The sequence below is a fragment of the Lithobates pipiens genome, unplaced genomic scaffold, assembly GCF_037356315.1.
Source record: "Lithobates pipiens isolate NorthernLeopardFrog02 unplaced genomic scaffold, aLitPip1_a1.2 Scaffold_19, whole genome shotgun sequence".
Taxonomy (NCBI): Eukaryota; Metazoa; Chordata; class Amphibia; order Anura; family Ranidae; genus Lithobates; species Lithobates pipiens.
In genome coordinates this window covers 578,856,509-578,883,725 of record NW_027507764.1, presented here as the reverse complement: position 1 = coordinate 578,883,725, position 27,217 = coordinate 578,856,509, and the positions used below count along the sequence as shown (strand labels likewise).

The following is a 27,217-nucleotide window of genomic DNA, read 5'->3' as shown; positions in this document are numbered from 1 at the left end:
AGGACAGCAATCTGGCAGTCATGTTCCACAAGCTGCAGCATACTGCCAGGTTTGCTACAGCGATGAAGAGGGAGGGGATGATGAGGGCACTGACTCCACGTGGGTGCCTGGAAGGAGGGAGGAGGAGGAGGAGGCACATGTCCAACGAGGCAGGATGCCCTCCGGGGGCCAGCTTAGGGGCATCACACCGCAGAGCTCCGCCTGCGCAGAGCTCCGCCTGCGCAGAACGCTTCCTCTGCGCGTTATTCTAAAAGTTCTTTGGTGTGGGCCTTTTTTGAGACGAGTGCATCAGATCGCACCGCTGCTATTTGCAACATATGTCTCAAGCGTATCTCACGTGGCCAAAACATCAGCCGCTTGGGCACCACATGCTTGACCAGACATATAGTGTATAAAGTACCTCTGCGCCAACCACCTTGGCAAGGGGAATAGAGGGATGCTGCAAACACTGAAGGGAGCTTCACCTACTCCCTGAGCAATATCGATTAAGTGGTTTTAGTGTTGCGCAAATGGGGGAATACAAGGAGGGAGGGGAGAGGATGGGGGGGGGGGAAGGGGGGAGAAAGAGAGGGAAGGAGAAAAGAAAAAGGGGAAGGGGAAGAAAGGGCAGGGAGGGGGAAGGGGAACAGATGAGCATGCAGGTAAAGGATAAAAGGGTAAAGGTCAAAAAGTGCTAGTGTAAAATTATGTGTCTGGGTGTGCACAAATCCTTGTTCGGTACGTGCTAAACTAAAATAAATGTTAGAGAGTGGCAATCAAATATAAATTCTGATAGAGTGCCATACAAATAAAAACTCACAGTAATGAATGAATGCCTGAAACAATAGACATACAAATCGTGGGTGCTGTGCAAAACTACAATAAAATATGCTGACAATAAATAAATATATAACTTAAGGTGATAGTCCAAAATATATGACTAAAAGTGTACAGTGAGAATAATCACATAAGCACAATCCCATGTGACATGCCAAGTGGAAAAAACACAGATATCAATCAATCCAATATAACAAAATGCATGTTCCATGCGGTGTTTATAAAGTGCCAAGTGAAAAAATATTGATAACAAATCAATCCAATATAACAAAATGCATGTTCCATGCGGTGTTTATAAAGTGCAAATAGTGCTAGCAGCAAAAAAACGTTACAACACAGGTGAAATGATAAACACGTAAAAATAAGGTGCTGGTAATCAATCTGGGATATTCAGTCCTGTGGACGTGCTGTGTTCTAAGGGGAAGCACTGGCTTTAAACTTCAGTGATCCATGCAGGCATACATGTGCAGTGACTTAATCCTCCTATTTATCCAATACGTGGATAGATGTACCCTTACCTCACGGCTGTGAGGTTACAGCCTTAGTAGTATAGGTGGGTAACTGGCTCCTGTTCCTGGGGTAGGTATGCCTCACGGCTGTGAGGTTACAGCCTTAGTAGTATAGGTGGGTAACTGGCTCCTGTTCCTGGGGTAGGTATGCCTCACGGCTGTGAGGTTACAGCCTTGGTAGTATAGGTGGGTAACTGGCTCCTGTTCCTGGGGTAGGTATGCCTCACAAGATAAAGAGATAATGTCCCATAGTGTAGTAGTTTCAACCAATTGAATTTTATTTAAGTATAGTGACAGGGTACTCACATTCTGAGTGAATAAAAACTGCAGTAATAGAGCAACAAGCAAAGTAACGAATGGTGCGTTCCAATGTCCTTCCTGTTGTCTCTCTCACTTCCTTCCTTGCGCATTCGTCACCGTCACGTGACGGTGACGAATGCGCAAGGAAGGAAGTGAGAGAGACAACAGGAAGGACATTGGAACGCACCATTCGTTACTTTGCTTGTTGCTCTATTACTGCAGTTTTTATTCACTCAGAATGTGAGTACCCTGTCACTATACTTAAATAAAATTCAATTGGTTGAAACTACTACACTATGGGACATTATCTCTTTATCTTGTGAGGCATACCTACCCCAGGAACAGGAGCCAGTTACCCACCTATACTACTAAGGCTGTAACCTCACAGCCGTGAGGCATACCTACCCCAGGAACAGGAGCCAGTTACCCACCTATACTACTAAGGCTGTAACCTCACAGCCGTGAGGTAAGGGTACATCTATCCACGTATTGGATAAATAGGAGGATTAAGTCACTGCACATGTATGCCTGCATGGATCACTGAAGTTTAAAGCCAGTGCTTCCCCTTAGAACACAGCACGTCCACAGGACTGAATATCCCAGATTGATTACCAGCACCTTATTTTTACGTGTTTATCATTTCACCTGTGTTGTAACGTTTTTTTGCTGCTAGCACTATTTGCACTTTATAAACACCGCATGGAACATGCATTTTGTTATATTGGATTGATTTGTTATCAATATTTTTTCACTTGGCACTTTATAAACACCGCATGGAACATGCATTTTGTTATATTGGATTGATTGATATCTGTGTTTTTTCCACTTGGCATGTCACATGGGATTGTGCTTATGTGATTATTCTCACTGTACACTTTTAGTCATATATTTTGGACTATCACCTTAAGTTATATATTTATTTATTGTCAGCATATTTTATTGTAGTTTTGCACAGCACCCACGATTTGTATGTCTATTGTTTCAGGCATTCATTCATTACTGTGAGTTTTTATTTGTATGGCACTCTATCAGAATTTATATTTGATTGCCACTCTCTAACATTTATTTTAGTTTAGCACGTACCGAACAAGGATTTGTGCACACCCAGACACATAATTTTACACTAGCACTTTTTGACCTTTACCCTTTTATCCTTTACCTGCATGCTCATCTGTTCCCCTTCCCCCTCCCTGCCCTTTCTTCCCCTTCCCCTTTTTCTTTTCTCCTTCCCTCTCTTTCTCCCCCCCTCCCCCCCCCCCATCCTCTCCCCTCCCTCCTTGTATTCCCCCATTTGCGCAACACTAAAACCACTTAATCGATATTGACCAGACATATGTTGACCTGCCATGCAGCTCGTTGGCAAGCGTACCTCAAAGACCCACACCAAAGAACAAAGCGGACCTCTCCTTGCTCCTCATCAGCTGGCATCTCCAACCCCACTAGACCTTCAGTCCTCTCTGAAACCTGCTCTGAGAGGAATGAAGGTGTAGAATTAGGTGTGTCACAGCCAAGTGCTTCCGGGAACTCTGCTAGTGGTACACCCACGTCCGATTATAGCAGGCAAATGTCCCTGCCCCAGCTGCTGGACCGGCGGAAGAAGTTTACTCCCAGCCATCCACATGCCCAGCGGTTGAATGCTAGCTTGGCTAAATTGCTAGCACTTCAACTGCTGCCTTTTCAGTTGGTAGACTCGGCCCCCTTCCGTGAGTTTGTACAATGTGCGGTTCCTCAGTGGCAGGTCCCCAAACGCCACTTTTTCTCACGGAAGGCGATTCCGGCTCTCTACCGGCATGTGGAAGGCAATGTCCTTGCCTCGCTGGACAGGGCGGTCAGCGGTAAGGTGCATATTACCGCTGACTCATGGTCCAGCAGGCATGGACAGGGACGTTACTGTCTTTCACGGCCCATTGGGTCACTCTTCTGGCTGCTGGGAAGGATGCAGGACAAGGTGCAGTAGTGTTGGAGGTTGTTCCGCCACCACGCCTCCAAAATGCTACTATTGGTTGTGACACACCTCTCTCCTCCACCCCCTCCTCTTCTTCTTCCTCCATGGCCTTTTCCAGTGCTCTGTCCTCAGAACCAGCGATGCTCCGTAGGCATTCCAGGGGCTACGCAAGTACGCAGGCAAAACGATGCCATGCCGTGCTTGCGCTGGTTTGTTTGGGGGACAGGAGCCACACTGGGGCAGATGTTTTGTCAGCTCTGCAGGGGCAGGCCGAGAGGTGGTTGACGCCATGCCAGCTTAAGCCAGGAATGGTGGTTTGCGACAATGGCACCAACCTCCTCTCCGCCCTCCGACAGGGACAACTGACCCATGTGCCCTGTGTAGCTCACGTCCTTAACCTGGTGGTGCAGCGGTTCTTGGGCAGGTACCCCGGCTTACATGATGTCCTGAAGCAGACCAGGAAAGTCTGTGTGCATTTCCGCCGATCATTTAATGCCTGTGCTCGGCTGGCTGAGCTCCAAAAGGAGTTGAACCTGCCCAAGAACCGCCTTATATGTGACATGCCCACCAGATGGAACTCAACATTGGCCATGCTGCAGCGGCTGCACACGCAGCAGAGGGCCATCAATGAGTACCTGTGCGACTACGGCACCAGGACAGGGTCAGGGGAGCTTGGTTTTTTCTCACCACGCCAGTGGGGCATGATCAGGGATGCATGCACTGTCCTGTCACCGTTTGAGGAGGCCACAAGGATGGTGAGCAGTGACAGTGCATGCATCAGTGACACTGTACCTCTTGTCCACCTCTTGGAGCATACGCTGCGTGGAATAATGGACAGGGCACTTGAGGCAGAACAGAGGCAGGAAGAGGAGGACTTCCTTGCCTCTCAAGGCCCCCTTTATCCAGACAGTGTTCCTGCTGTGCCACCCATCACACAGGAAGAGGATGAGGAGGAGGAGGAGGATGATTGTGTCAGCATGGAGGTGGAGGCTGGCACTCAGCATCAGCAGCAGCAGCAGCAGTCTTATAGGGATGATTTACAGTCCCAAGAAACACGTGGACTTGTACGTGGCTGGGAGGAGGTAGCTGCGGATCATGTTGTCCTTAGTGACCCAGAGGACTCCGGACTGAATGCCTCAGCTAACCTACGCTGCATGGCCTCCCTGATCCTGCAAAGCCTGCGGAAGGATCCTCGTATTCTTCGGATCAAGGAGAGGGACCATTACTGGCTGGCCACTCTCCTTGATCCACGGTACAAGGGTATGGTTTCCGACCTTATCTTGCCATCGCAGAGGGAGCAGAGGATGAGACATCTCCGGGAGGCCTTGCAGAAAGCTCTGTGCAACGCGTTCCCAGAGACTGGGAGGTTACAAACTCCTGGTCCTGGACAACGTGTTGCTGAGGCATCGGTCAGAAGGAGCGGTGGAGAAGGTGGCCGTCTGACTGATGCTTTCAGACAATTTTTTAGTCCGCAGCCCCAAGGTATGATTGGTTCCAGCACCCATCGCCAGCATCTAATTTACATGGTGCAGGAATACCTAGGGGCAAGGTCAGACTTGGACACCTTTCCCACCGAAAATCCTCTGGCTTACTGGGTCTTGAGGATGGATCACTGGCCAGAGCTTGCACAGTATGCAATTGAGCTACTGGCCTGTCCTGCATCCAGCGTTCTTTCGGAACGCACCTTCAGTGCTGCTGGTGGCTTTGTTACTGATCACAGGGTGCGCCTGTCCACCGAATCAGTTGATCGACTGACCTTCATCAAGATGAATCAGTCTTGGATCACCCACAGCTACCAAGCACCTGAAGCTGATGTAACCGAATAATTTTTTTTGAAATACCACATCCCTTCAAGACTGCCTATGCTGATGCTGAGTGACTGTCCTGTTATGTTGATTGTCTATCCTCTTCCTCCTCCGCTGATATGTTGGAAGAACATTTTTGGTTCTGGGTGATGCCAGCAGCCCAATTTTTCTGCCCCTGTTTAACAGGGGCGTTTAAGTACAATTTTTGATGCAATGCTTTGCAGCAGGGCTAATTCCTGCATTAAAACTAGAGTATATGGCAGAGGTTGCAGTGTGGTGGCACCAGTGCCTAAGGCCCAATTTTTCTGCCCCTGTTTAACAGGGGCGTTTAAGTACAATTTTTGATGCAATGCTTTGCAGCAGGGCTAATTCCTGCAATAAAACTAGAGTATATGGCAGAGGTTGCAGTGTGGTGGCACCAGCACCAGTGCCTAAGGCCCAATTTTTCTGCCCCTGTTTAACAGGGACATGTAATTACAATTCTTGATATAATATTTCACAGGAGGGCACCTTCCTGTGCCCACCCAGAGTAACGGTGAGGACTTATAGTGTTGTGGCACCAGCACCACAACCACCAAAAGTAAATTTTTCTACCACTGTTCAACAATGGCATGTAATTACAATTCTTGATATAATCGTTCACAGCAGGGCGCTCCAGCGCCCACCAAGAGTCACTTTGAGGGCTTACAATGTTGTGGCAAAACCAACACCTTGTTCCGCCATTTCTGCAGAGCATATAGGGCAGGCCCCTACTTTCAAACATCCAACTTACAAACATCTCCTACTTGCAAACGCAAGGAGACAGCAGCAAGTGAGATGAAAAAAGATGGACGACAAAACAAATTATACAGGGGTGATAACCCTTCCCTATGTTTTCCAAAAAGCTTAAAAATAGTTTTTTTGACTGGAGCTACACTTTAAAAATGTACCAGTTGAAAATTACAAACAGATTCAACTTAACACAACAAACCTACACAGTCCCTGTCTTGTTTGCACCGCCTGTATACTGCTGTTCTGAGTATATAGGGCCTGGGGGCCACACGCATTTCCTTTTTTTAATATGGGTACAGGGTTCCCCTTAATATGCGTACAAGACCCAAATAGGCTGATAATGGGCAGGGAGGGCTACCCATGCCATTTTTCTCAATGATTTTCAACCATATTGCAGGAACCAGATATAACATTAAAACCGCAAGCAGTTTTAAATGGTGTTATTTCCGTTTAATGTCATTTTGTGCAGGGACGGTTCTAAACACGGGAAACACGTGGCACTTCACAGGCATACTACAGACACCCCCCAGGCACCATATTTAAAGGAATATTTCACTTTTTTTTTTCACTTTAATCGTCATTAAAATCAGTGCTCCCGCCAAAACGGCCGTTTTTAAAACTTTTTTTTGCATTGACCCATGTCCCCTGAGGCAGGAGTCAGGCCCCCAAACCCTTTTTATGACAATATCTTGCATATTAGCCTTTAAAATTAGCACTTTCCATTTCGAACGTTCGAGTCCCATAGACTTCAATGGGGTTCTAACGTTCGTAATGAACGTGGGGTCCGTTCGAAAGTTCTGGTGCGAACCGAACCGGGGGGTATTCGGCTCATCCCTATTGCCTGGTAGGAAGTTTGTTCTCAAAGCCAGAGAGTCCAGTGGGCATGGGAAAAGTGACCCCCCTGGTCTTCCAGTTTGATGGTATCATGTCCCTTTGGCTGCTGAATCTCAGTTCTGCTTTGCTCCACATGTATTTCCTGGTGTTGGTATAGAGTTTGCCAGGAGGGAGTTTTAGACTCCTACAAAAAAGACACGGTGTATTTTCAGAACCACCTTATCAAAAACGAGTACCGTATATACTCGAGTATAGGCCGACCCGAATATAAGCCGAGGCCCCCAATTTACCCCCAAAAAAACTGGCAAACTTATTGACTCGTGTATAAGCCGAGGGTGAGACATGCCTGTCCATCCCTGTGTGTGTGTCCGTCCATCCCTGTGTGTCCGTCCATCCCTGTGTGTCCGTCCATCCCTGTGTGTCCGTCCATCCATCCCTGTGTGTGTGTGTGTCCATCCATCCATCCATCCCTGTGTGTGTGTGTCTCCATCCATCCATCCATCCATCCCTGTGTGTGTGTGTCTCCATCCATCCATCCCTGTGTGTGTGTGTGTATCCATCCATCCATCCATCCCTGTGTGTGTGTGTATCCATCCGTGTGTGTGTGTGTATCCATCCGTGTGTGTGTGTGTGTGTGTGTGTCCAGCCTACCTGTGTCCCGAGCCTTTGTCCCAAGCCTCCGTCCCGTGCCTTGCTTCCTTGCCTCCGTCCCGTGCCGTGCCTTGCCTCCGTCCCGTGTCGTGCCTTGCCTCCGTCCCGTCCCGTGCCGTGCCGTGCGTTGCCTTGCCTCCGTCCCGTGCCCTCTTCGTCGGCGCCTCGGCGGCCATTGTAAAATTCAAAAGCCGCGCCTCCGCCTTCGCCTGTGATAGGCGGAACACTGAATTTCCCAGCAGCCTGTGTTCCGCCTATCACGGACATCGTATCATCCTCGTCCGTAGTACGAGGATGATACGATGTCCGTGATAGGCGGAACACAGGCTGCTGGGAAATTCAGTGTTCCGCCTATCACAGGCGAAGGCGGAGCCGGAGGCGCGGCTTTTGAACTATAGAATGGCCGCTGTCTGTCTGCTCGACACGCTGATCGAGCGGGCAGACAGCGATGACTCGAGTATAAGCCGAGGGGGGCACTTTCAGCCTCAAAAAAGAGGCTGAAAATCTCGGCTTATACTCGAGTATATACGGTATACTGTTTATGTTATTCATTTGTCCTTGGGTTTTTTTTGGTGTTTGGATCAGGCATTATGCCTATGAGTAGAATTTTAATAGTGGGCTGGGTGCTTCTCATCTCAGGTCTCACATTCCCTTATTGGAATGTTGGTTTTGTCAGCAGGTAAAAGAGTATCTACTGGTTTTGGCACAAATGTATTTCAACTTAAAATGTTAGCTCTATGTGGTAGGTGGAATTTGTATTAGATGAGCATTTTTTAGTTGTCTACAGATGCAACATAATTTATTGAATGTGGTCATTTCCGGTCTGGCAAATGTTCAGCGTTTTGACCAGAATATTGTATTTTCATGGTATCCCTAAGAATATTGTTCACTTGGGCTCTTCCCTGTGGTTGTGGCACTTCGGAGCGAGCAGCTCAGCCGCCAGAGCCTCTTATTGATGAATGTTAGAATAGCCTTTTTATGCAATTAACTGTCTAAGATATATGGTTCTTCCTGGTCTTCATTTAATATTTAGGATAAAGTCGGACATTTTCAGGGTAGAAAAACATTTAATAGCAGATGCTTTGTTTGCCTTGTTTCCACTGTTTCAGGACAACGGTTACCCCAGCAGTGAGCAAAGGCCTACAATGTCCTTAAAACCAGTTTTTTGCTTGCAGTTATATCCAATATTATATTCCATTCCCTTGCTGAAAAAACCTGCATGATCTATGCCAACGGTTGCTTCTCTTTTGAGGATTCTGCAGAACTTTTTTGGCCTTTATATGACAGGTATCAAAGCGGTTGTTTCCACACTCTTTCATCAAAACTGTTAGTTGGAGTTTGAGATGTAATGACTTTGCATATAATTATCGCTTTTGGTTAGAAGTTCTGAAAAGGATTTTAGAAGCAGTGTTTATATATTCTACTATTGGGTCACAAATTGCATTCAACATGTCATTTAATTTCACTACTGCTTTGGAATCAATCTGTTCTTCTGCTTGAAAGACACATTAGAACTGCTTTACCACTCAGTTTGGTCGGGTTAGTTGAGGTAAGTTGTTAACTGGCCGGACAAAAGCGTTTGCAGAAGTAGATTAGCAAGACAAGGATAGGCAGTTCTCATTTAATGCCTTAGGCCTTTCCCATTTCCCAATAGAGCTGATTCAGCAATTCCAACTATTCACAAGGCTTTTCTTTCTGTTTCTGTCCCATGTGAACGGCTCTCCTTTATCACAATCATATTTTAAATCTGTCTGTAAAAGATGTTGATGGTGCAGGATATGCAGCTGCTACATAGGGAGTGGATCAGGACATAGACGGGCGCACTGCTCTTTATGTCCATCCTGCTCCATGCATTTATTACTCAAGTCCCCGCCTTTTATAATAATAATAAAAATAAATAAAAACGAATAGTATGAATAGTTGACATTCATATGTTGTCTAGTGCGTAGGCTTTTATTGATCCCCAGCTCTCTTGCAGGGTAAATGGGGTATAAATGGGGTATATATTTGGAATAGTTGATCATATTCCCTATTTAAGTGTGAGCTGTGTTGGATATCCTTGTTGTTCACTTGGAAGAAAATGATTTTAGTGGATTTAAAATATTAGACCTTCTAAATAAAATGGGAACTGTTCTGTCTACAAATAAATGGTTTTCTAGGCCTGGGCTTCAGTCCATGGTACAGTTAACATAAAATTTAAAGATTGATATGCTGATTTACTGTATACTCATTATTAGTGACTTCATTTTTCCATATTGTGATCTGGAGAGTTTCATCAGACGTCTAGCAGTATTTGCCAACTGTCCCTCCTTTGGGACCAGGTCCCTCTGTCCCTCATGCAGCTTCAGTTGTCCCTCTTTTTGGTCTATGTACATCTCTATACAAAATGTACTATTTTACTGCCAGGGGTGTTGTGCTGCGCTAAACCTTTTATCCAGCCTCTATATTACTGCACTTGTTATTTTAAAAAATCATTATAGAGCAAGAGTAGAGGTAGGATACAATAGCATGTGGTGTTTAACCAATTATTTTCTGCATTTTAGATCCTTGAGGTCCCTGTAAGTGGGGACATTTTCTTTGCAAAAGGGTGTACCCCTTTATCATTTCAGAAATTTTGGAGGTATGTTTTTGGTACATTTTCTCAGTCATTGGTAAGGGCATTTCCAATGCTGGATTGTAAGGAGTGATTATATATATATATATATATATATATTGCTGCTTGAGTCTTAGTGACTACGCATGTTGGTCTGTTAATGGTTAACAGCGATTCTGTTAAAGTTCATTTCATAATTAAAGTTGTTTTAAACCCAATAAACGGGCCGCAGCCTAAACCTTTCCACACTCCTTGTTGTGTGTTTTATTTTATATTTTAGGTATGTTCTTATGGTATGATGGGTGTTAATGGGGTGTACAATCCCATGTTATAGATTCTCTAAGCCACTTCTTCAGTTTTAATGAATGTCAGAAAGATACCCCAACATGTACTCAGGTAGCACCAACACCTTCATCCAATCACCATTAGATGTGTTGAGGTAGATGTTGATTATCCAAGAACAGCATGGGAGGTGTGAAAGGTGTGGAACCCCCCTGTTTTAGGTACATCATCCCATTGATGGGGCTATGTAACTAGAAGAGGCTGCTCACACCATACTATAGTATTTATATCCACACAGGTGGCATTGGCACCTTCATCCAATCACCATGGAATGTGAAGATGTTGATTGTCCAAGAACAGGATGGGAGATGTCCAAGTTGTTGGACCCCCCTCTCCTAGATACATCATCCAAATGTTGGTGTCAGGAACCCTATATAAGTGTTAGTTCCTCCACTGTGTCCACCAACAGCAACCTAAATGTGACTCTTCCAATTAACCACTTCAGCACCTGAAGAATTGGCTGCTCAATGACCAGGCCATTTTTTGCCATACGGCACTGCGTCCTTTTAACTGACAATTGCGCGGTCGTGCGACACTACCCAAACAAAATTGACATTCCTTTTTTTCCCCCACAAATAGAGCTTTCTTTTGTTGGTTTTTGATAATCTCTGAGGTTTTTATTTTTTGCGCTATAAACAAAAAAAGTGTGTCAATTTTAAAAAAAACACAATATTTTGTACTTTGTGCTATAATAAATAGCCCCAATTGTTTGTAAAAAAAACTATTTTTTTCCTCAGTTTAGGCCGATATGTATTCTTCTACATATTTTTGGCTATAAAAATCACAATAAGCGTTTATTGATTGGTTTGCGCAAAAGTTATAACGTCTACAAAATAGTGAATAGATTTATGGCATTTTTATTATTTTTTTTTTTTACTAGTAATGGCAGCAATCTGCGATTTTTATTGGGACTGCGACATTATGGCGGACATATTGGACACTTTTGACACATTTTTGGGACCAGTGGCAATTATACAGTGATCAGTCCTATAACAATGCACTGATTACTGTGTAAATGTCACTGGCAGGGAAGGGGTTAACACTAGGGGGGCGATCAAGGGGTTAACTGTGTTCTCTAGGTGTGTGTTCTGTGGGGGAGGGGACTGACTATAGGAGATGAGAGATCATGGTTCCCAGCTTGTAGGAACTCACAATCTCTCTCCTCTCCTCACAGAACTGGGATGTGTTTACACACACACACACACACGTCACTGTTCTGCCTCTCGCGCCAGTGGCCGCTCTTGGCCGGCAGTCATCGCAACCGCCGGTCACAAACATCGGCGCCCCTGCAGTGCAGTGGGCATGTGTGCGCGCCTGCTATCCCACTTAAAGGAGCCAACGTACAGCTACGACGGCTCGCAGGATCGTGCCGACCTGCCGCAGTATAATGACGATGGCTGGTCGGCAAGGGGTTAAAGCTGAACTCAGAGAACACATAAAAATACTTTTTAATGCAATTATGTATTCATTTAAAAAAAACATTTTTTTCTACATAGAACTTGTTGTAGAATCTGAACTGGTCCTGATATCACTTCCTGTAATCACCTACACAGCAGCATGGAGGGGGGGAGGGGCAGCACTCTGAGCCAATTAGAGCTTTACAGCTTTGTACACTTCTGTCTGACAGCAACAATAAACTACAATGAAGATACCAACCAACTTCACTTATTTCCTTCATTTTTTGATCTGCTAAATATACACTTGAAATAATATTGTTATAATATTCGCGAATAGAATATTGTTATAGCTTTTCAATATGTGTAGAAACTACCTGTGAATCCTGCCAGAAATCCAGTGCTGTCCTGTGCCCTCTGCAGTCTGATATTAACCGCTTCCAGTCCGGGCCAATTCTGACATTCCTCTCCTATATGTAAAAATCAGCATTGTTTTCCTAGAAAACTGCCTAGAGCCCCCAAACATTATAGATTGTTTCAAGCAGAGGCCCCAGAGAATAAAATGGTGGGCGTTGCATATTTTTATATTAGCACAGCATCTTTTTAAATGCAAATTTTTTGGAGAAAAAAAATGTAATGAGTTTTAATACAAACACAATTTTAAAACACAATATATTACCCATATGGTGAAATATAAAAGATGATGTTATGCTGAGTAAATAGATACCCAACATGTCAAGCTTTAAAACTGTGTACGCTCGTGGAACGGCGCCAAAAAACGTCAGTACCTAAAAATCTACAGTGTACAGTACCATGAGTGAGTGGTGTCATCCTAGGACAGGAAGTGTGTTACTGGCAGGATCTCCAGGTAAAAATTGAAAAAAAAAAACGACTGAAAAAAGAAAACCAATGCAGTCAGCACATCTAAGTATTGGCAAGCTGCAATAGTGTACATTATATTTTCAGAAAGTTTAGAATAATCATTCAAATCATAATCAATGATAATATCTCCTAGTCTTATCCTGACCACTAACACTTAATGAGCCCCTGAAAACCCCAAATCTTATTATTGTCACTATAAGAGAATAAATCCCACTTTCCTGTGCTGAGATTTCTCAATGCTGTGATTGTTTGTGTTGGGAACCTTTAGATTTATGACATATGGAATATGAATCTACTGCATTATTCCATTAGTTACAAATAATCCGATTCAGATTTCTGTGATGTCAGCAGGTTTGGGCAGATTTTCTGTTATATTATTATTTCTCACGTCGTCTTTCACCCCCAGATATTGTTATGGAACCTTTTCCTACCAATAACCCGGCATGGAGGGGCTCAGTGAAGGTGGTGGTGAAGGTGTGGAGGTGTCTGATGGGGTCACACAGATCATAAAAGGACAGCCGCCCGGCCTCATAATCCACATCGATCCTGACTCTGTTACTGGAGAGATCGGGAGATATTCTGATCTGTTTACTGTCATGTCTTAGAAAACACACACCACTATACCTGCACAAGCCCCAGGACTTCTTATTATTTCCAATCCCTGACTGCTCTCCTCCTCCTCTCTATACTGGGATAACACATCCCGACTCTGTAATTTTCTGCCTCACTGACATCCACTTCCCAGTAATGTCGCCCCGAGGAAAATCTCTGACTGCTTAATACCTGTTCCCAGAACTTAAATCTCTCCGGGGTTTCTGGACGATTCTGATTTATATCTGACCAGGATACAGTTTTCATGTCATCTGATATCTGTAGATTATTATGAGCTGTGTTCACATCCAATAATATGTCTGAAGCTTCCGGTATATAGAAGAATACATTTCCCCCTTTTATCATATCAGATAACCCTGTGTGTAATGTGTGTGAGATTCCAGACACATCCAGATCCCCTCCATCATGGAGGAGTCTATCATGTCTCTCTCTGTCCTCATCATCCCCCTCCTCAGTATCACACAAGTCCCCTGTGTCTGATTCCTGGAGGACAGTCAGTGGGTCAGTCATGTTACACAGCTCCTCAATGTCCTCCATCTTCCTGGACAGATCTTCCTTCTTTATTTCCAGCTGATGGATCAGATCAGACAATGAGATCCGCTCTTCCTGGCTGGAGATGTTCCTCAGGACTCTCTTCTCCAGGTCCTCCAGATGTCTCCTGAGCTCTATGAACAGGGCAGTGACTCTCTCTGTTAGACCGGCTGATTTTTCTTGTACTTTTCTCCTGCGATCCTGCAGACTCTGGACTCTTTTCTCCGTCTCCTCTCTCTCTGTCATCAGTTTCTGCAGAACATTTCTCAGTTTCTGTTTCTTCTTCTCAGAGGCCTCATCCAGAGTCTCCACCTTGTGTCCCCGGTGTTCTCCGGCCAAACTGCAGGACACACAGATACAGGCAGAGTCCTCAGTGCAGTAATATTTAAGAAGTTCTCTATGGATGGAGCATTTTCTGTTCTCCATGGAAGTGGTGGGGTCAGTTAGGACATGTTCTGGTGACTTGCTATGGACTCTCAGGTGATTATCACATAGAGAAGCTTCACACATCAGACAGGATTTAACAGCAGGTACAGGAGAGTGAATACAGTAAGTACAGAAGATTCCAGTCTTCCCTTCTTCCAGCTGAGTAGACCGGAAAGCCTCCGCTATGTTACGTAGTGTTATGTTCCTGTGCAGTACAGGCCGATCCTGGAACTCTTCTCTGCACTGAGGACAGGAATAACCTCCAGACCCGTCCTGTGTATCCAACACACCATCAATACAGACCCGGCAGAAGTTGTGTCCACATCTCAGGTTTACAGGATCTGTATAAATGTTCAGACAGATGGAACAGTCCAGCTCTTGTCTCACATCAGCAGACGCCATCGCTGACAGCAGAAGAGAGAAATGAAACTAAAAAGTCTCTGAGACTGAAAATCCAAATGTCGTCTCACATTTCTCGGCACAGGGTGGGGCTGAGCTGTAGTGATGTCCAGTTCATGAACGAGTCAATCTTTTGAATCGATTCTTTTTAGTGAACGGATTCGTTTGAAACAGTTCACTCTGCACTCAGTACATAGCAGAGCAGCAGAGCTGGCAGTGGTAATATGATCCTAGAGTGAGAGAGCTCCGCCCCTCCCTGCAACCAATCAGCTGACTCAAAGCACAGCGACACTCAGGAACTGGAAACAAGCTTAAAACAAGAGCCAGGAGTACACAGTACACCGAGTTAAAGAATCGTACAAGTTACCGAGTTAAAGAATCATATCAGTTTTTAGAACACAGTACACTGAAAGAACCACAGGTCACCACCAGTAAAACAATACACTAAACCAATGAGGTAGCAGCAGTGATCAGGTGGTACGGACAGCCTAAGGCCCTTTCACACTTGTGCGACTTGTCCTGCGGCTTGAGACTGCAAAGTCACATGACAAGTCACACCCCATGATTTGCAACAAGTTCAGTTCATATCTGTGCGACTTCAAAGTAGTTTTTGTACTACTTTTGTCCGACTTTAATGCGACTTGTGGCAGAGACCTCAAGATTACACAGACATTGCTTCAAGTCGTGGCAAAAATCATGGCAAAAGCACTTGACTTTCAAGTCGCACAAGTGTGAAAATAGCCTTAGCGATTGGATTTTACTACCAGGGGTACTTCGCCCATGGTAGTGGTAGTAAAATCTGATCATCATTCCTGTGCATGCGCTGTAAAGGCTACGGGCAAATCTGATGGCTAGCAATGTTAACTGTGAAGTTGGCCCATCAGAATGCAGTTCACATGCACAAAAACCCACTTTTCATTTACGCTCCATTTCCACTTGTGCAACTTGTCCTGCGACTTTGTACTCTATGATTTCCAATGAGTATTAGTCGTATCTGTGCGACTTCAAAGTAGTCCCTGCACTACTTTGGTCCCACTTTGATGCAACTTGAGATCCATAGACCTCCGGAATACACAGGCATTGCTTTAAAGTCGCATCAAAATTGTGGCAGAATTGTGCAACTTTCAGGCTGCGTTAGCCTGAAAAGCCAGAAAGTTGCATGATTCTGCCACGACTTGAAGCCATGCCTGTGTATTCTGGAGGTTTATGGACCTCAAGTCACATTACAATGGGACCAAAGTAGTGCAGGGACTACTTTGAAGTCGCTGTGACTTGAAGTCGCACAGATATGAATGGTACTCATTGGAAATCGGGTACTTCTTGTCATGCAACTTTGCAGTCCCAAGTCGCAGGACAAGTTGCACAAGTGGAAACAGAGCCTAAATGAAAAGCGGGGTTTGTGTGCATGTGAACTGCATTCTGGGGCAACTTCACAGTTAACATTGCTATCCATCAAATTTGCGGAAACCTAGGCTCAGGGCCAGTTCACACTGCTGCATAGTGCAAAATCGCATGCGATTTGCACTGCAGTGCAAATCACAGGCGATGTCCGTGCAATGCGATTTCAGCCATACAGATAGTATGGCTGAAATCGTATCGCATTCGGACTAAACTCGCACAGGACCCTTTTTTTGGTCCGCACCAGAATCGGATCGCATGGCACTCATGCGATCCGATTCATGTCCAAACTGACACTTTGCAGTGCGACATGCGAGCTGAAATGGGGGTGTCATTAAGATTGTATGACACTCCCCAGCATATGTCGTTGTGAATTGTTGTGCGAGTCTGGTGCGATGCAGGAACCCATAGTGGAATCGCAGGGTTCCCGCATCGCACAAGTGTGAACCCAGCCTAACACAGCTGTTTGTGTATCACCAAAATTCATGACACTGAGCTAATCTGACAATAAAACAATTGTCAATTGACCACAATTGTGCTCTGCGCCGCTGAACAAAATCAAAGTAAACATCCACAGGACCTGCCAACTTTCTGTGTGAATCAGTCTTCTGATTCTAATCATTTAAGAAGGTTGAATCAGAGCTTCGGTTCACTTGCTTGTCAGTAGACTCAGCAAGTGAACCGAAGAACCGAAGAATCGATTCATTGAATCGGTTCATTTCAGTGAGCAGTTCGAAATGAACCGATTCACTTTAAAGATCCGGACTTCCCATCACTACTGAGCTGCTCTTGCAGCTTTTATCTTGAGGAAGTTGTTGGATGAATAAATGTTTATATTGAAGGTATAAGTCCCCTACATGTTGATACACATTTTACCGATTCTTAGCTTTAAATTGCTTTTGCAGACAAGACACAAAATTAAGTTATAAAATGTAGTGTGAATTTGCATGTGTAGCGGATGACATTTTGGACAAAGTGTCACTCGTGTAAATGTAGTTTTTGCCTCAGAACAGTAGGGGTTCTGAGGGTTAATTACGTAGGTTGAACTTTACAATCAGTTTGGCTGGGCTGTGTTAGAAGTTCTGCTTGGTTATGTGTGCAGTGAGGTGCACATGACAAGCCAGAACCAGGCCTGGTTGGATGTTTTGGGTATCAGCCTTCTCAGAACCAATTAGTGGGAGTGCCGGGCCTCGCTGAGGAGTCTGGGAAGGGGTACTGAAGATGTTGAGGTCACGTGTTCAAGAGAGGAGTTCGTGAGGCCCGTGTGGTCTGGTCTTGTTTCCAGGACCGGGGTAGCGGGGGGTCCCGGTCACGGGGTGTTCAACATCCCGCAACATGGTTCTGCTGGTTACCCCCAATAGACCCGTCTGGTCTGGGGTAGGGATCCGTCCTATCCCAAGTCTCGGAACCGGCTGGTCCAAGGCGCAGTAACTGAGGGAGGATTCAAGGTGTCCAGGTGTGCTCTCGGCTTGGAGGGGCACCACAGCTCATGAAATTAACCGGTGGAGGACTCTTCTGAGGAGGGCCGACAAGAGGTATCCTGAGAAATGTCTGGTTACTGAGTTGGGAAGGACACTGACAAATCCATGCTTTTTTCCAGTACTATCAAGGCGACAGAGAATGTTCCAGGTACTGAGGAAAAAGGTTCCTGTTCACTTTCAGTTATAACTTGTAAACAGTTGGAAGATTTTACAAGTTCTGAATCAACTTGCTGATTGCCATGATCTCTGGCTAGAGATTTGTTCAGCCTTGAAGTGTCCAGCTGCGAGTGGCTACTCTCTGGGAGGAATAAGAGACTTTGTTGTGTCTGCAGTTCAAGGTGCCTGAGTTCTTCGCCCCTGCCTTCTGTTCCTGTATGAGACTGTGTTATTGGATGTTACCCTTGCAAAATAAAACCTTTCAAGAAGCACTTTATTGGGGGCATGGCCAGCGCATGAGCTGAATGGAAGCTCTGTGAGAGAGCTCCGTGACACGAACGGGCATATTAGCGACAATTCACAGCGAATATCGGTAAAAAAGATACGAACAGGCGACGGAAGAGTTCCTGAATCTGAAGGTGATGTCAAAAAAGCGGAAAGACGAACGGAAAATGAAAAAACTAACGACATTCTCCTATCAGTCAGCGGGAGGTAGAAAAAAAGATGGCACAGATCCTCTCACAGCTGCTGTACCAGCAACAGCCTCCTCAGGGAGAGTGCAATACACTGACAGGCCTGATGCTGCTCTAGAGGAATCACCTCAGAAAACACATCTGGAATCTCCTCATGAGGAAGATTACCTCAGCCCTACATGTCGCAGCCCGGCTAAAACTCGTATCAAACTGGATTTCACAGGCCAGGAGGTAAGCTATAAAATACCTCATATTAGTCAAGATAACACAGTCATAACTCCTATAGCTTTACCTATAGCCGCATTCCCCACTAATAACCAGCCTATTCTGGACACCCAATTAAAAGAAATGCTATTAACTTTACATACTTCGCTTCATACGGATATTTTACAACTCACAAATCAATTCTCCATAGCAGTGAACTCCTTAGGTGAAAGAGTACACACTATTGAGAACTCTATGGGAGACATGACCAATACTATTAATGATTTAGTAGATGCTCATGAAGAAAATAAAGCTGAAAAAGAGTGGCTTAAATGTAAAATCGCAGATTTAGAAGACCGCTCAAGGAAGAACAATCTCAAAATCAGGGGTATCCCTGAAAATATACAGCAGTCTGATCTTAAAAAATATGCCACTGACTTATTCTCCAACTTGCTGCCAGCTATACCAGCCTTAGAGCTCACAATTGATCGTATCCATCGGATTCCGAAACCGTCATTTCTCCCTCCACAGATACCATGTGATGTACTACTTAGAGTACACTTCTACCATGTTAAAGAACAAATCCTATATAAAGTGCGACATCTAGGACAACTTCCACAACCATATAATACAATCCAGATTTATGCTGACTTGTCTAAACATACTCTAGATATGAGAAGACAACTTTCCACGATTACAAAAGCTCTGCGTAACCATAAAATTGAATACCGTTGGAAACAACCATCTAAACTACTGATACAGAAGAACGACACCTACCATAGAATCACTTCTGTGGAAAAAGGCATTAAGTTACTTCACGCATGGGGTATTATCCCCGAACCAACTCCACCTATCGGAGCTAAGAAGAATCCGGAGAAACTTACGCCACAATGGCATTAGCTTTCATTGACTAGATCCGGTCAAAATACAATCCTATCTATAGGAAACCGATCTATCAGCTTGCCCGCCGTGCCGTGCGATACTAAATCTTTGGAACAGCTGACCTTTGAACTAATTCCCCATTCTAATGTTGCAGTATACATTGAAATGTTTACCACTGCAAGTTAAGTTTAATGTTTGGTTATATTTTTGTTTGTGCTTTTACTTTTATTTTTTTCTTCACAGTATCCTATACACAACTCATAGCATTCAAAGGGACAGGTATGTTGTGAACCTACAAAATTTGAATCAAAACTTTTCAATCACTAAATTTTTGGACATTCATAGTCATTTCAGACTACAGATTGTTCACACGGAAGTAGAATTTAAAGCTATTATCAGGCTAGTATGTACTTACTTTTTCCATCTTATTAATATCCTTTTATGAGTATAAAGTTAATATCTTTAAATACTAATGGTCTTAACCATCCAGCAAAAAGAGCGTCGATGTGGCAAATGGCTAACACCCAGCGATGTCAAATATTGTGTATACAAGAAACCCATTTCAAAACAGGCGCTATTCCCACTTGCACACATAAGAACTTTCCTCACATATTTACAGCATCAGGCCAACAGAAAAAAAGAGGAGTACTTATTGCCATACATCATTCTGTTAATTTTCAATTGCATGAATCTATTGTAGATACCAATGGACGATACCTCATATTAATATGTACCATTGATAATACACTTACTACATTGGTAAATGTGTATGCGCCTAATAAAAGGCAATCCCATTTTCTGAATGGCCTGATGAGAAAAATAGGTAAATGCCGAAAAGGTGCATTAATAATTTGTGGAGACTTCAACACAATACATGAACAAGAACTAGACACTTCTAATCCCAAAACCAGAACCAACTGTGCACTTAAAATTTTTTTGAATAAAAGCGATCTCTATGATGTATGGAGATGCCATCATCCTGGAGATCGTGAATACACATATCATTCCCTGGTACATAATACCTATACTCGTATCGATTATATTTTTACGGATACCGTATATACTCGAGTATAAGCCGAGATTTTCAGCCTCTTTTTTGAGGCTGAAAGTGCCCCCCTCGGCTTATACTCGAGTCATCGCTGTCTGCCCGCTCGATCAGCGTGTCGAGCAGACAGACAGCGGCCATTCTATGATTCAAAAGCCGCGCCTCCGGCTCCGCCTTCGCCTGTGATAGGCGGAACACTGAATTTCCCAGCAGCCTGCGTTCCGCCTATCACGGGCGTCGTCTGATCCTCGTACTACGGACGAGGATGATACGACGTCCGTGATAGGCGGAACACAGGCTGCTGGGAAATTCAGTGTTCCGCCTATCACAGGCGAAGGAGGAGGCGCGGCTTTTGAATTTTACAATGGCCGCCGACGAAGAGGGCACGGGACGGAGGCAAGGCAAGGCACGGCACGGGACGGGACGGGACGGGACGAAGGCAAGGCACGACACGGGACGGAGGCTCGGGACAAAGGCTCGGGACACAGGTAGGCTGGACACACACACACACACACACACACACACACACACACACACACACACACACACACACACACACACACACGGATGGAGACACACACACACGGATGGATGGATGGATGGATGGAGACACACACACACACACAGGGATGGATGGATACACACACACACAGGGATGGATGGATGGATGGAGACACACACACACAGGGATGGATGGATGGATGGAGACACACACACACAGGGATGGATGGATGGAGACACACACACACAGGGATGGATGGATGGAGACACACACACACAGGGATGGATGGATGGATGGACACACACACACACAGGGATGGATGGACGGACACACAGGGATGGACGGACACACAGGGATGGACGGACACACAGGGATGGACGGACACACAGGGATGGACGGACACACACACAGGGATGGACAGGCATGTCTCACCCTCGGCTTATACACGAGTCAATAAGTTTGCCAGTTTTTTTGGGGGTAAATTGGGGGCCTCGGCTTATATTCGGGTCGGCCTATACTCGAGTATATACGGTAAGTGGTTATTGCAGCGGGTGAGGGAGTCTGACATTGCACCCATCACTTGGACTGATCATGCCCCAATTAGTATGACTATTCTACCTAAACACTCTCAAACGACCCATTTTCTATGGAGAACAAATGCATATCTTATCAAAATGCCTACCTATGCTACAGCTATACAAAACCAGATAACTGAATTCTTTAAATATAATGTGGGATCGGTGTCAGACTCCGCCACCCTATGGGGTGCTCATAAAGCATTTAGTAGGGGAATCCTAATGCAACTGAATGCTCAATTCAGGAAAAATAAAATTAAACTCATTGAGAAACTTACTGCTGACATTAAAACATTAGATTCCCAAAACCAATGTCACCCATCACAACAACTGAAAACTAAACTACAAATATTACGACAGGAACTCAGAACGACTTTATTGGATACATTTGAAAAACATACTAGAAAACTTAAAGCTAAATATTACCATACTAGCAACAAAGCAGGAAAAAACATGGCACTTCGGATCAAAGGCAGATATTCCAAATCAAAGATTCCATATCTATACCACCCTATTACTAGAGAAAAATTACAAGACCCCCAAGACATAGCGAATGCATTTAGCTGTTATTATAGCTCCCTTTACAATCTTAAAGATGATTCTCAAACTCCCACAACTACCCCAAAGATAATAAGTGATTTCTTAGATACTATTAGTCTCCCATCATTAACTACTGATCAAATCTCTGATCTTAACGTCCCATTTTCAGTGGAAGAAATTGCTAGAACTATAGACTCCCTGCCCAACAATAAATCTCCGGGCCCAGACGGAATGATAGGAGAATACTATAAATTTCTTCGAGATATACTGGCTCCCCACTTATGCTCACTTTTTAACGAAGCGGCATCCAAATCAGAATTTCCAGCTGAGATGCTTCAGGCCTTGATCATAACACTGCCGAAACCAGGCAAAGATCCCAACGCTCCCCAAAATTTCAGACCGATTTCATTATTGAACATTGACATCAAAATATACGCCAAAGCAATAGCGAATCGACTGATGAACTACATACCAGACCTCATTCACAAAGATCAATCTGGCTTTACTAAAGGTCGACAATCTTCAGATGCAACAAGACGTCTGATTGATATTATACACTTCACTGAGAGACATCAAACGCCTTCTCTGCTCCTTTCTTTGGATGCAGAGAAGGCGTTTGATAGGGTCCATTGGGGCTATTTACAGTCAGTGCTTTTAAAATTCGGCTTTCATGGAAATATTTTATCGGCAATTTTTGCACTGTATAAGGGCCCCTCAGCGAGAGTATACACAAATGATATGATGTCTAGGCCCTTTGGCATCTCGAATGGAACACGACAAGGTTGCCCCTTATCTCCTTTAATATTTAATTTAGCCATCGAACCTCTAGCAGAACGTATACGATCTGACACAAAACTATCTGGTATAAAAATTGGGCAAATAGATAATAAAATAAGTCTGTTCGCAGATGACATAGTGCTTATAGTGTCTGATCCTATTTCATCTCTCCCGAATCTCCAAAATATACTAACGACATTTGGAGCAGCATCATATTATAAAATCAATGAAACTAAGTCCAATATTTTAGACCTAGGATTAGATAACACAACCAGGCAGTTATTGTCTAATAATTACCCCTACCACTGGAAAGACGAGGGGATTTCTTACTTAGGAATCACTCTCACTAACAAAACAAAACAGTTATTTAAAACAAACTTTTTACCATTTAAGAAACATTTTGAAACAGATCTGACAACACTTAGTAAATTCAAATTTACATGGGCTGGTCGCCTGGCAGCTTTCAAAATGATGACCTTACCAAAATTATTATATCAACTCAGGTCCCTTCCAATATGTATCCCTAAATACTACTTTAAATCCTTACAAAGCAGTTTGGGAAAATATCTATGGAATGGCAAAAAATCCCATTGCGCATACCATATACTAATTAAACATAGAAATATAGGTGGTGTGACCGTACCTGATCTACAGGATTATTATGACGCAACTATTTTGACCCAATTGCAAGAATGGTTCTTGCCTACTCCTAAAACTTTATGGGGACAAATTGTGAAAGACATCACACGACAGCCTAATATGCAATTCTGGTTACTTAGTAGGAAAATTAAGTCCACAATTACAGCTCAATACCCACCAACGGTGAAAGCGACGCTACACTCTTGGCAGAGAATCATCACATACAAATGGGATAAAACTCCAATCACGGTGTTAAACCCTCCTCTAACAATTATACCAACATTAATTCCTGGCGTACAAATACACGACTGGAATTTGGGTCGGGATATCAAACTTGGTTCCTTCTTCCAACAGGGCTCATTAAAGTCTTTTTCTCAGTTAAGTAATGAATTACAGCTTCCGAATTCTGAGCGATCTACATATATTCAAATAGAAAAGTGTCTGCTACACAATCCACAACTCAGAGCTTCAATCCCGGTTAAAATATGGTCTTTCCTCAATAACCATGCCACCTCACAGAAAGGAGTAGCTACAATCTACCCAATTCTAGGGGAAAAAAACATACCCAGCAAACTACCTTCCTTCCTTAAATGGGAACAAGATTTGGGGCAAGACTTTTCAATTAAACAATGGATGGCTTCCCTACGAAGCATATATAGGGCCACTGCATGTGTTACACTATGGGAACTGGCACAAAAAATTGTTCAAACACAATACCTGACTCCACATATCCTAGCAAAATTCAAGGGGAACTCGTCACCTAATTGCTGGAGAAATTGTACCCAATTGGGGACCCTATTTCATATTATGTGGGACCCAAGCTTACATAACTACTGGCAGGCAATCTCCCATTTACTCACTTCCGTAACAGGTATTGTCCTTCAACTTTCACCAGAACTAGCCATTCTGAATATGAATTTACATACGATTCCCAAACAATATCGTAAAGTAGTAACACATATACTTTTAGCTGCGAGACTATCCATAACTAGAAAATGGAAAACTGACTCTCTTCCTACTATGACAGAAGTTATAGAATTAACCCAACTCCACCACTCCTACGAATTGTTATTTCCTAATGACAAATCCCTATATATTAAGGAACAACAACTATGGGAACCTTGGAGTACATGGTACAAAAATTATACTTCCACAATTTAGATAATGCTGATTCTTTAATCATATAGAAGAAAGAACTCCTGTGCGTTTTAATATTTTTTTTTTGGATGGCTTTAAAAATAATTTCATAACAAAGTGACAAATATATCACATGTTTGTTTATCTGAATTGAGCTGCGGAAGAATAGATCTTTATTTTCCTTCATAAAAGATAACTACTGTGTTTGAATTTCCTTTAGGATGTTGGACTAGGTACTCCAAGACACAGATAGATCCCTGTGAGGGGTGTCTTGGGGTCCAGAAGTGGCCATTATCCATATCGCTATTTATAAATCTTACAATAATTATATTACGGACTTTATTATACAAATTCTAAGAGACTTACTCTTGTTCGAGTCCCTTTATGACTATGAATATTAGATACTTGGGAATACTACTTTATTCTTTATTGTGGATTATTTGTTTATATGCTATATTGTGCTGAGAAAACCCTGTCACTACATTATCATGTGTTATGTTACTTTTATTACTATATATTATTTTTTTTTGTTTTGTAACCCTTGTTGTAACTAACTCTGCTAAAAATCTCAATAAAAACATTTGAAAAGAAAATAAATATATAAAAGATATGGCAAGATTTTGCTTCTTGAGCTACTGAATACCTTGTGCCAGGCCGTATTCGTAGGAAGTCTGCCACGTTCAATGACAGAAGCCACTATAGTTGTTATCCCCAAAGAGGGAAAAGATCTTAGGGACAATTCCTCATACCGCCCAATATCGCTTTTATGCACGAACGTAAAAATCTTAGCCAAAATATTGGTGAAGCGCCTGAACAGTTGTATTCATAAGTTAATACATCCTGATCAGTCGGGATTCATCCCGTCTAGATCAATTAGTATAATATAAGGAGAACTTATTAAAATATTCAAATTCCAGGAGATAGCGGCAGCTCCAGAGCCATTTTGGCACAGGATGCTGCCAAGTTCGGAATTGGGCCCTATTTTACTAACTGGGTAAAATTACTGTATACTAATCCTAGAGCAAAAATTAGAATTAATAATGAGCACTCGGAGCCGTTTCAACTGGAGCGGGATACGAGACAGGGTTGTCCCCTGTCTCCCCTACTCTTTGCTCTTGCAATAGAGCTTCTGGCTATTACTACTAGAACTAATTCGAATATACGGGGCTTTAGAGGACTGCAAGAGGACAGGATATCGCTGTTCGCCGACGATGTGTTCTTTCTTGGAGATGTTCAAGATACATGAAAAGAAGTGATTAATATGGTTGAGGGGTTTGGCCGTATTTCCGGATTGGTTATCAATTGGGATAAATCAGCCTTGCTCCCGATTGATATACAAGCCAACTGTATTCCAAACGACATTCCAAATTTGAAGGTGGTAGATAAATTTAAATACTTGGGGGTCTGGATTGCCAAAGATATAAATTTGTATCTTGAGGACAACATAGCCCCTTTGCTATTAAAACTGAAACACAAAGCAGATGTATGGAGTGGCCTTCCCCTCTCGGTGGCGGGACACTGCAGCCTTGTTAAAATGATATGGTTGCCCCAGATTCTATACTTTCTTCACAATGCCCCATTATGGGTAAGCCTTAAGTGGTTTAACAAAATAGATTCTCTATTTAGAGATCTAATTTGGAGAAAAGGGCAGTCTAGGATCAGTTTGCAAATGCTGCAGCTCCTCGTTGGAAGATGGGGGGTTGGCGATCCCCCACCCTAGATTGTACTTTTTGGCCTCCCAATTACAGCATCTAGTTGGGGGAGGGACCCCGAATGGGGGCTGCCCTAGTGAAAAGTTGATGTTGGTGGGTTGTCCTCATAATACACTGGTCGAGGCCCTGGAAGCTAACTCATTTGCCGTAGGTTGCCCAACGATAAATATGATTATTAAACTATGGCAAACAATGAAAATCTTGTTGGGATACCAGGGGGTATCACAACTGGCTCCCCTGTGAGACAACAGGAACTTGGATTGAACTAGCTAAAGTTGAAAGATCTAGGGAATGGGTGACCCAAGGGATTACTCGAGTGAGTCAATTATTTGTAGGTAATGTTATCAAATCATTCGCTGACTTAAAACAAGAATTTACTCTATCAAATAATTATTTTTACAAATACCTACAGGTCAGAAACGCAGTACAAACACAATTTAGATTTCAAAGGGTGTAGTGAATCCAAATTCCGAATCTTATACAAAAATAATATCCCTGCAACCATCCAAGGGATCAATATCTCGACTATAGGCCAGACTTGGCGACTTAGCAATGGATCGTGGTGGTTCGATTAAGAGCAGAGTAAGCTGGGAGCAGGAAATAGGGCCACTGTTAAACGCGGAATGGGAATCAATTCTTAAACAGAGAAATATATGGGAGACAATAATTTTACAATTTTTGTGTGCCACATCCAAAATTTGAAACAGAAATTTTGAGGTACCCCTAGTGTTGGACTTTTAAGACACGTACAATAATTATCCAGAAAAGATTTTTTTCAAAAAGTCAAACAACAATTTTATTGAAAAAAGGTAAAAACAGAAGTAGAAAGGTATATATAAAACAAGGAACGTATAGGTACACTGAAAATCTGTACATATATCAGTTA

The 27,217-nt window shown here is 43.5% G+C and overlaps 2 protein-coding genes across 2 annotated transcripts in view; one reads left to right on the top strand and one right to left on the bottom strand.

Moving 5' to 3' along the window:
• LOC143997688 (transmembrane protein 276-like) overlaps positions 1-27,217 on the top strand; it is a 247,962-nt gene that overhangs the window by 166,144 nt on the left and 54,601 nt on the right. The gene's annotated exons all lie outside the window — the stretch shown is intronic.
• Positions 11,141-15,038, bottom strand: LOC143997675 (E3 ubiquitin/ISG15 ligase TRIM25-like). Its single transcript, XM_077493415.1, is given in 2 exon segments — positions 11,141-13,523; positions 13,525-15,038. Coding segments are annotated over 2 exon segments (1,593 nt in total). The 5' UTR covers positions 14,814-15,038; the 3' UTR covers positions 11,141-13,219.